Below are 11012 nucleotides of genomic sequence, written 5' to 3'. Positions count from 1 at the left end.
CACACACACACACACACACACACACACACACAGACACGCGCACAGCTCATAGAGCATAAAGGATGAATTAGTGAATGAACAAGCGATTGTACTTACCCAGCATCCTTTTCTCTGAGGAGACCACTCCTAACTATCACACAGGAAAGGGAACAGTCATGATTGGGATAATGACACCTGCTCAGGTTGCCGTAACTTGTGCTTTTCCACTGATGCGGAAAAGGACGCCCTGCCAAAGAATGTACTTGGAGCCATTCTATGTATTTTTCCTTCTGTTATTTAAGTCAGACGTATTTAATGTAAGCAATTCGGTTGCGAGCTGGAATCTGCAATGCCTCATTCACCCCCTTGTGGAAACACAGAGTGAACATTTCCAGTTTGGGCTCCTCTGGCAGGTGGGTAACCTGACAGTGGTTTGCAGGGGGGATGGCTGCTTTTAAAGCCCACATCCCCAAGTCCTGTCAGTTAGTTGGCTGAGGAAACCTGGCTGGGGCTTAGCGGCGCTCTTGTTCCAGGGTACTGAGCCACTGAGTTCTCAAAACAGACTTTTTATGGACAATCCCATTTAAAAAAATAGCAAAAGTTAATTAAATTTAAAAATTCATTTTACTTCTTTATCTATTTATGTACTCTGTGTGTGTGTGTGTGTGTGTGTGTGTGTGTGTGTGTGTGTGTGTGTAGGTGGTCATGCTATGGCATGCCTGTGGAGCTCAGAGGACAAACTGCCAGTTCTCTCTATCCACCATATGTGCCCCAGAAATTGAGTTCAAGTTGTCAGGCTTGGTGGCAGGTACCTTTTCACTCGCTGAACCATCTTTGTGGCCCTAAATTTCAGTTATATACACATATGCAGAAAAGGTATTGCAGAGTGAAGATTTTAGTTTGGTAATAGCACTAGAGCCTTGAAAAAAGTGTGTGTGTGTGTGCACCTTTGCTTGCATGTACAGTAAGCCCATTTTGAGCTCCTCCATGTCCTTCCGAGATCAGTGTCCTGTGCTTGGTTTCTGGCTGACTGCTCTGCAGGCAAGTCGTTTATGTTGCCTGTCACACAAGGGCAGAGGTTTGGGGACTTGTCGCCTTGGCTCTCTAACAGCTCCTTACTTCTTTTTGGTCCCTCTCACTTCCCATTCTCAAGTCAGGGACAAGAGCAGAGACTCCCAAGGCAGTGTTGTTCCCAGGCTATAATCACCATCCATCACTCCCTGCTGGGAAAATGTAAATATGTCCTGGCTGATGGCAGCATTATTTGTTGTCATAAGCTTGGATGTGGATTAGGACAGTAGTGGCCACTGGCCAAGCATTATCCCCTGGCTCCCCTGGGAGGCTGGGCTGTAAGGGCAGAGCTTGGGTGGAAGGAAGGCAAAGGGCAGGGGCGCTAGTCTGCAGCAGAGAACTGGGCTGGGATTTTTGCATGCTGTCACGGTGTCAGGATGGAATGGATATGCCACCATCTTGGACCCAGGCTCTTGGTGGGTATCCATGCTTGGAGCAGTGAAGATTGGCTCCCCATAGGACCCAGACACCTTGTCACTTTGGAGTCTGGCAGGGATTCATCAAGTTGTTGGGAACAGTGGGTGTGGCAATATCATGGCAGTGCCATTTAGCCCAGAGATGCCACTGCTTACCTGGCTGTATCACTCAGCTGGTCTGCCTTTCTGAGCACACAGCACACCAAACTCAGTGCTATGGAAAGGCTTGTCTCAAGGAGCTCACACTTCTGGGTCCTGGACCCCCTTACCTCCACTACACACATGCAAATATGTTATCTGTGATTGAATCCAGGACCTCAGGCATGCCAGGCAGGTACACTAATGCAGAGCTGTGTCCTCAGCCCAAAGATGCCATTTGAGTGAATGGGGGGCGGGTCTGAAGTCTGCAGTGTCAACAGGCGTATATGTGAAGTGGGGCCTGGAAGAGGTAGTGAAAGCTCACTCCCTTTGGCTAACTCCTTCTACATCTGCCTGGCCCCACTGTGTCCTCTGTCATCTCCTCCCAGAGAAGACCTGAGTCAGGTGGGGGGTGGAAGCAGGGGAGGCAGGAGAGGGCAGGATCATCAAGGATGAGTCATTGTTGGTGTACTGTATGTTCAGAAAGGGTTAGCAATGACTGACGAAGAGGACATACAGCCATGCCTCTCCCCTTTGTATGTTTCTCTGAGCAAGACCAGCTCTGCCCGTTCTAATTTGAGGCCAGTGTGTCTCAAAAGTGCCTATCAAGGAGGTGCTTCTGTCTCTTGGTTTAGCCCAGTGATATTATCAACAGCCTCCCAGCCGAGAGAAGAGCAGCAGCACGTGGACCCAGGGCTTTTAGATGTGGGTGACCCTGGAATAATTTTTGTGTTCCAGATGTGGACGAGTGTGCGACAGACTCACACCAGTGCAACCCTACCCAGATCTGTATCAACACAGAAGGAGGGTACACCTGTTCCTGCACCGACGGGTACTGGCTTCTGGAAGGCCAGTGTCTAGGTAAGGTCTTCCCACTGCTCCCAAGGACTCAGGGGCATTGATGGTTGTTAGGGATACAATACAATGTGGGTACAGTAGGGAGATCCAAGTGAGCTTTTCTTTGGGTGTGTATAGAAAGCCCTTAAACAATGGTATATGTGTGAGCATCCATTAAAAGACATTTTCACCATTGCTAGCATTTCATATATTTTTTTGAAACTACATTTTAAGGGCTTGGTCATAAGCTTGCTGAGATCTTCCTGCCTTCAGGAAGTTTATAGCTAGCCAGGAAGTAATAGAAGTGAGAGTTATTCTCTAGTTAGATGATCCTAAACCAAGGGACTACTTTTGCTTAGATACAGAAACATTCCAAACCTCACAGGTAGACCAGGAGTCCCAGCCTCATTTCATCCCAGCACCGGTTCCTGCCACTCCATCCACCCCACAGCTGTGTGCTTTCTTTGTACTCCAGAGGTGTCAATCATCACCAGTTGACAGTTTTATCCCTTGTAGTTGACACTGGCTAGGTCTATTCTCTGGGTTTGCATTTAGTTGGCTCAAAGTTAGATTCAAATAACATTATGGAAAAAAAATAGAAAAGGAAACAAAACAAAAACCAAAAGCCTTTCCTTCCAGGTCTCCAGACTGAGGCTGAATTTGGGTGTACTCTGTGACCTGTCTGAAACATCCTTGAGGCACAATAAACTGCCTGGCCTTGGCATGGCTCTCCTTGGCAGGGAGGCTCCGATGAGCCAATGTGTGAGGGCATCTGGGAATACGATAGTCCCTGTGCATTTAAACCAACCTCTGCTCTAATGGAAACTGTGATACTACTGGTTTGAATGTAAGCAGACCAGCAAGAGCAAGTCGTTTGCACAGGAACCTCTTGTGTAGGACTCCAGGGCTGGAAAGGATGTTAGCTATGACGTCACCTAGCTTTTATAGAGCTGGAGACAAACTCAAAGAGGAGGAACATTTTGGATACACTTAAAACAAGTTGGGTCTAATGTTGATGTCTCTGGCTCCCCCAGCCAGATATTTTCTTACCACAAAGGGCACTAGAGAGATGTGAGGCGTGGTACATGGGCCCATCATAGATACCCAGAGGGCAGATCTCTCTATCTGAGAGATGCCAAAAGAGGCTGGTCCTCTGGTGGTGAAGGATGTTCTCTTCCACAGAGCACACTAGAAGGATGCTCACTGGTACACAGCATGCTGACGTGGCTTGGCCCACTAGTATTCACCACTGACGTGGAGACCTCTCTTAATTTTGGCTGACCCCATGCTTTCCCTTGGTCAAGCTCTTCTTTCTCTTTCAACATTCTACAGCTACCTACTATCCATTCTGGGCACTGCTAGAGCCCTTGCCTTTTTTCAGATATGATCACAAATGATAGGGCTGCCTTTCTTTCAATGTACCCTGAAAGAAAGGTACCTTCTCTGTCTCTGATGCCTCTCCAGGCATTGGTGATGTTTCCAGCTGAGTCTTGGGAAGAAGTAAGATTAGCAACTCTATACGCCAAAAGGCTTGCCCAGTAGGAGCTGCCCGTCTCAGGGAGGTATTGTTGGGGCCATTTTCAAAGTAAATGGAACTCAGATAAAGCACAATCCCAAGGCAGGACACAGAATCCAGTGAGGGCTGAAAAGGAGGCAATGGGTTGGAATAGGGGTGGAAGAGTTCTTTCTAGCTGTAGGTAGTAGAAACTGGGCACAGAGATTGAGGCACAAAGAGTGCTATCTCTATTTCTCTAAGAGCTGAGGTTCTATGGAGGGGGCATTAGGAATTATAGCACAGTCAGATCAGCTGGTCCCAGTTGAGCCTATGTAAGGACACCATCTTCCTGGAGAATGGAGGCTTCGTTGGAGGCACCTGCCTAATAGAAGTGAGTTACCCAGCCCATCGCTCTTTCAGTCTGGGATGCTATAAAGGGCTTTCTCAATGACATCAGGCTCCTCAGGGGCTGGCACACGTTACAGGGAGGTCATAGGGCACAGCTCTGCTGAAGTACATACTTCCCACCGTGTTGCTGCTTTCCAGGGCTCAGGAATGTGTTTATGTGGAGGTTTGTGTCCACTCTGGTGTAAGGGTAAGAACCAAGGCCAGAACAAGCATCCTTGCATAGCTACATTCACAGATCTCACTGTAGCACTGCCCAGTTCCTCCTGATGCCTGGGATCCTGTTCCTGCCGACTGGACAGAGTCATTGTCAGCGGAGCTGGCAGACAGTCCACTGGAGCCCTTCTCTTGATCTTTATACATGCTCATAAAGATCATAGAGAGTCATAGCATTGAACATTAATATTGCATAAGCCTTAGTTAAACCTGAGTTGGGTAAGTTCTGAGAAGCCATTTGGTGCAATATTCCAATCAAAGCAGAAAAATTTTGTCAGGGATTTCATGGTAGGTTCAGGTGTTCATGGAACAAGGATTGTTTGGGGGAGGTAGAGGATTGTAGGAAAGCTGGGCACTGTGATACAAAGGCCATTACAATTCCTGACACTTAGCAGGCACTGACTTAGCAGGCACCCCCTTTCACAGCCCTTTCTAGTCCCATCCTAGAATGGTACCATGCTGATGGTGGCCTCAGGGAGGAGCCCTGACATTGCCTGCATTTGTTTCCAGACATTGATGAATGTCGCTATGGTTACTGCCAGCAACTCTGTGCAAACGTTCCTGGATCCTATTCCTGTACGTGCAACCCTGGTTTCACCCTCAATGAGGATGGAAGATCTTGCCAAGGTATGTGACGTGTGGATAACTTGGACACAATAGGCAACACTAGATGCAGTTACCTCCGAAGCCTGACAGTTGCTGTCTGTGGGACACTTGTCACTACAGTGTGTCCTCATTCCTAGTCACTGCTCATGCATCCCCGTGGCTTATAGAAGCCTAGAGCTGGCGATGTATATGGAACAGCTAGAGAAGTCCTCTGAGAATTGCAGAGGGCAGAGCCACAGTTGCCCATCGGGAATCCCATATGGTTTGTGACCCTCCTGTTGCTTTGCATCTGCTAGCAGGAGTGGCTTTCAGAGCTCCTGACCCTGATGAATCACAACGCAAACACACAGGCACACTGCGAACGTTCCGTGTGCCCTTGCCAGATCTCTCTCAGGAACGTGCCCTCTGATCTCTGTCAGGAGCTCCTACTGCCCAGCATGGTCAAGGGTGAGTTACCTTCCCTGGTTCCTCAGAAGGCTCCACACAATTTCTTCCAACCCTGATCCGAAAGAAAGGCAAGCTACATGCCCATTGTGGTCCCTGCTGGAAGACTTCTTCAGCTCAGGAAGTCCATGAAGGCCTTAAGACCCAAAGAATGAATTTAAGTCCTGATCTGGCCTGGAATCCACCCCTGGCTCCAGCCTGCAGTGTCTAGCAGTGGCCTAATCTGGATAGGGACACAGAATGAGGCCTTTGTTGGAGTCTGCCACCAGGTTTTACAGGGCCCATTTCCTTGTCACACCATTTGAGTGAGTTCTGGCGTGCAGGCTCCTGGCCAGCTATTCAGAGGATATTGTGTCTCCATTAGTTTAATCATATCTAAATCACTGGATAAACAGGAAGGCATCAGCACAGCATTCAAGGATTTGATCCTGGATCCTCTGTGAGGTTCTCTCTCCTTTAAAGCTGGTCCTGCTAATGGTTCCAAGAAGCCCCTGCATGGGCTCCTTTTGCAAGGAGCAGTAATTTTTTTTTTTTTTTTTTTTTTTGTCTGAGAGCAGAGCTGGCCAGGAGGTTGAGGAAATAAATAAAACAGGGCCCTTCCTTCCCACCGAGCAGGGAGCAGGCGCCTGGCTCCCTTGCTGCTGAGATAAGCAGCTAAGGACTGATGATGATTTCTTGGGGCCAAGGCTAGGGTTGGAGGTGCCAGCCCAGGTTTTCCCCCAGAGGCTGGCACAGTGTCCTCAGGCAGCATTTGGACATGGGCACTTGGCCACCAGGATATTGCATCAGCAGGGCCCAGAGGTCACGCAGGCTGTGGTAAGTACTGTCAAGCTTTTGCAACCGTAGCACCTCACGTCTCCTTAAAGCGCTAATGTCTGTTAACCTCACTGACCCCAGCAATAGCCTTACGAAGTAGACAGGAGAGTGTTTGTGGCCACAGATAAAGAAATCACACCTCACAGAGGTGAAGCCGGTTGGTCAGAGTCAGGTGACTTGGTGGTGGCAGAGTGGAGAGGAAGGCGGAGGGCTCAGTGAGTCAGCAGGGGTACCTTGCCCTGAGGTTTCAGGCTGCTGGTCGGGAAGCCCCAGGGGTCGTCCTATCTCCACCTCTCCAGCCCTGGGTTTATAGTCATTCCAGCCTACCTTGGTGCTCAAACAACCATGCCTGACTTTTTACATGGGTGCTGAGGATCTGAAAGCAGATGGCCATGCTTGCTGACTGAGCTGGCTCCTCCGTCCACTGCACCCAGGATTAAGTGCCCATTGGAAAATCCAGCAGAGAAAAGCAGTTAGGGCTCAAGGGGTAGAGCCCTTTTTGCTCTCTCAGAAGTAGCTTTGAGCTATGGAAACAGTATTGAGCTCATTCATCACCGCGCAGCAAGCGTCTGGCCAGAAACTAAGGACGCCAGCCTTAATGGGCAGCAACGTTGGCCTATCTAAACCGGTATGTGGTTTAGTAGACCAGGGACACTCTCCTGCCTAGCCCTGCCCCAGTCTGGCTGGAGAAACACCAACCTCCCCTGAGTGCTGGGTGCGTGGGCAGCAGAGCAGGCTGATATCTCGCTAGACCCTTCCTACATGGCTGTTCATTTGTTTGTTTTTCCTCTGAAGTCTCCAGAGTTGGCAGGAAGCAGGCACTTTGTGGGCATGAGATTAGCCTTCCCCTATGCAAGGCCCCTCGAAAGCTGCTTACCACAAAGGCCTTTACTTCTGGGAATGTTCAAAGCCCTTTTCAGAGTTTTAAGAGGCTTAACTGGACTTTTGAGGTGGCAAAAATGTCCCTCAACTAGACTTGCCACCATGAGCGTATGAAGCTTGGGGGGGGGGCATTGTGCTTGTGAAGGGCAGTTTATGCCTGTGTCCAAGGACTTCTCTTTGCCCCCACCCCATTGAGCTGGACAGAATGAACCCCATGGATTATGAAGTGATTGCTGACTTGTACTGTAGTTCTAGCCAAGCCCTTGCTGGTATGTGAATTGGGGCATGCATCTCAACCTTTAGAAACATCGAAATAGCACTCACTGCCCATGTGTACTTGGCACATGGTAGAGCACACTGCCGTAGGCACACAGTTCCATCTATACTGACATGAAGCCATCACCACACTCAGGAGGAGGCATCCACTGTTACTCCTTGTGTTCTTTATCATCCCTCCTTTACCTGTGTAACATGGAAGATGGGGGACAATGGTCTAAAAGCAGATTTGTTGCAAGAATAATCTGTGAGGCTATTTATTCATAACATACATATTCTCTGAATTGTCGTGATTATCTACCTGAAACTTCAAAATCAGTGAGGGTGAGAGAGGAGAGAATTGGAGATGGGAAAGAGTAGGTTCTGCATGGAAATTCTGTGGGTGGCACAGAGAGAAGCCTTCCTGGGAGGTGCAAGTATGCACATCCATAGATGTGCGCAAGTTTCGTTGATCTCCTGTGTGGCTTGCCTCTTCTGAAGGGCCATGCGCCTGGAGGCTGTAACGCTTCAGGTTACATGTTGGCGACTGTCTTAGTTACTTTTCCTGTGGTTATGACAAAGCACCCTGATACACTTGAAGGACTCATTTTGACACCCACCCCCAGTTCAAGGTTACAGTCCCTCCTGATGAGGAAGTCACAAAAGCAGCTGGTCACGTGATACTAACAGTTAAGAAGCAGAGAGTTATGAAAGCTAGTTCATACTCACATTCCCCATTTATTCCACCCAGGATCCAATCCAGGGAATGGCGCCGCCCACTTCAGTTAATTTATTCAGCATCATCCCTCACAGGCATGACCAGTAGCTAAATAATCCCTTGCAAATGTGCCTGACGGCTCAGAAGGAGCCCGTAAATTGACAGAACAGTCTCACAGAGCATTGAATTATGATCTGATAGATCCTGGCCTGGGGAATCCTTGGTACTTGGGAATCTGGGCTCTTTCTTGGTGATAATAAGTTTTGCTGCCAATTCATGTTTCTTTGTTTGTGGGTTTTTTTTTTCTGACACACTAATAGTGATGTGCTTTGGTTTTGTACAGATGTGAACGAGTGTGAAACTGAGAATCCCTGCGTTCAAACCTGTGTTAACACCTATGGCTCTTTTATCTGCCGCTGTGACCCGGGATATGAACTTGAGGAAGATGGCATTCATTGCAGTGGTAATGAGCTTGGCTTTGACGCTGTCCACCTGCTCAGAGAGCTGGGGCTGGGGCAAGGGATTTGTCGCAGGTGTTTCCTCTCATTTCCTGGTTGTGTGCCTAGTTGGAGACATTTCCCAGTATCCTGGGAACACAACCACACAGAGAACAGAGATGAGTCACTTCCTGAGGGATGGAGTTCAGGCCTACCTTCCTGATCATCTGACCTTTAATGCAAAGTCAGCAGAGATTCTGTCTGGATTGGACATGGAGCTGGGGAGAGGGAGAACTCACCCAGTTTCACCTGTTGGTCAGAGAGTTATCTGTCTTTTCGCAGCACAAACCCTAGGCCTGAAAATGGTATAGATGATATCGATAGTGGACAGTGAGCTAGCGATAATCGCTTTGGCCACTAGATTAGGAGGACTTTGAGTAAATAAATCATACACGCAAGGGCCTATACTCTGTGTACTGTGGGAATGTCATCAAATAACCGCAGCCCAGCTCTAGGCCTGGCACGGAGCGAGCATACGGTAAACAAGGATTGGTCAGTAAGTACGAGTGTGACAGTTGAATGAGTGAAATCTTAGCCACTTGTTTTGAGAACACAGATGTGGTTTAGTTGACTTTTTTTTTTTTAATTTTTACAGATTTCATCTAAGCCCCAATTGCTCTCATTCTCTGCTTAGTCTAGTTTCTTGAGTCTGTTGTAATTATTTTATTGACCTCCTGTTTCTCCCCCCAGAAAGTCAAATTCCTGGATAGTTAAAAAACTATTATGAAAGTAACAACGTTTTGAAACTAAAATACACGTTTTATTTGTATTTAGTCTGTGGCATCTAATACAACACAGAGTATGGGCTCACTTGTATGTCTCTGTTTCTGTCTGTCTCTCTTGTTCTTTCTCTTTCTGTTCTTTGTAAATGTTCTGCTAAAGTCAAAGCATCCACCAGTTTTAAACCTCCCCTGCAGTTGTGAGTTAGCTCTGTCCACATTAATAGTGTTTCCTGTTATCTTCAAAATAAAAGTAGGCGGTGATTTAGGTGTGAAAATTACCCAGCAGAATGGAAAGATTCTCTGTAACAGGGACCTACCAAGGCTGTGAATGAGACTTGTTTACCAGCTTCCCTTGGGACTGGAATGTTCTAGGGACAGAGTTCTCAGAAACAAATGGCCACCTCTCTCCAGGGCCAGGGCCCTCAGAGCCACATCAGGCAGTTACAGAGCCTCAGCCTGATTAAATACCAGCCCACCCAGAGGCAAGAAAGGCCCCTTTCTTCCTAGATTTCTGTTCTCCTCATGGCATTCCTTAGGGAATCTGGACCGAAGAACTGAGAGGCGTGGGAAGCTTTGCATTATGGGGTTGATTAGTACCTTTTCCAGAATTACTGGCAATCCCATAGACCACTGTCAGGGCATTGAGATAAGGACTCTGGAGCCAGATGGGGCTCAGTTCAAAGCCTCAGTTAGGTCCTGCTGTCTGTGGCCAGGATGCTGCCCAAGCCCAGTGTCCTCATGGATGGATAACTGTCTTCACAGAGTGGTCATAGGAACTAGACAAACTGGTGTTCCTCAATGGGGCGTTCACATAATGAATCTTCTCTTACTATTAGGGACCTTGGGCTTTACAACAAGCTCTTCTCCTTTCTAGGTTGGCAGGATTTTTTCACTTGACTCGAAATGACCCCCATTTCCTACATGGCCACTGGATACCGCCTCTACTAACTTAATGGGAGCTCTGGCTCCAGCAGGCCTTGTAGTCAGCTAGAAGTGGCCTAAGGGATTTGTTTTCTGCATTTTTCCTAGGTTCTCCTCAGTTGGCCCTCAAAGCTAGAGTAGCCCCTCTTTGTCACACTGGACACTCCCAAGCCTTGTCCCTTTGTCCTCTGGGGACTTGCTAAAACCATGCTGATCCTAGAAGTGACGGGTTTAACAAGGGAGAATGAAATGGCCTACGGCTCACTTCCTGCCCAGCACCTGGCTTCTTTCTCAGTGGAGGGCGGAGACACAGCCCTTTGTGTATGTGTATATGTGGGAAACCACAAAAAGAGGGAAAAAAACTTTCTGGGATTTCTGGAATTACAGATGCTAATACAAACCAGAACATAGTAGGTTGGTGACCCTCCTTCGCCCAGTAGAAGGTGGGGTAGATTTTCCCTCCTGCCCTATTCTGGAACTATGTTAAGGTATTTCACCCACAATGGTGCTCCCAGATCTGATGATCTGAACAGAATGTTACCTCATCATGTTTGCTGGAGTTGTACTGAGATCCCACATTCAGATCTATGATTT

The 11012-nt window shown here is 48.0% G+C and overlaps 1 protein-coding gene across 2 annotated transcripts in view; it reads left to right on the top strand.

Moving 5' to 3' along the window:
- Fbln5 (fibulin 5) overlaps positions 1-11012 on the top strand; it is a 72293-nt gene that overhangs the window by 45170 nt on the left and 16111 nt on the right. For both annotated transcript variants that reach the window (XM_005343462.2, XM_005343461.3), the window contains exons 5-7: positions 2343-2465; positions 5068-5184; positions 8622-8741. In XM_005343462.2, the coding sequence (XP_005343519.1) occupies positions 2343-2465; positions 5068-5184; positions 8622-8741 (360 nt within the window). The remainder of the gene's footprint in view (positions 1-2342; positions 2466-5067; positions 5185-8621; positions 8742-11012) is intronic.

This window comes from Microtus ochrogaster, chromosome 1 (genome assembly GCF_000317375.1).
Source record: "Microtus ochrogaster isolate Prairie Vole_2 chromosome 1, MicOch1.0, whole genome shotgun sequence".
Taxonomy (NCBI): domain Eukaryota; kingdom Metazoa; phylum Chordata; class Mammalia; order Rodentia; family Cricetidae; genus Microtus; species Microtus ochrogaster.
The sequence above is the reverse complement of the archived record's forward strand: the minus strand, read 5'-3'. Positions and strand labels throughout refer to the sequence as shown.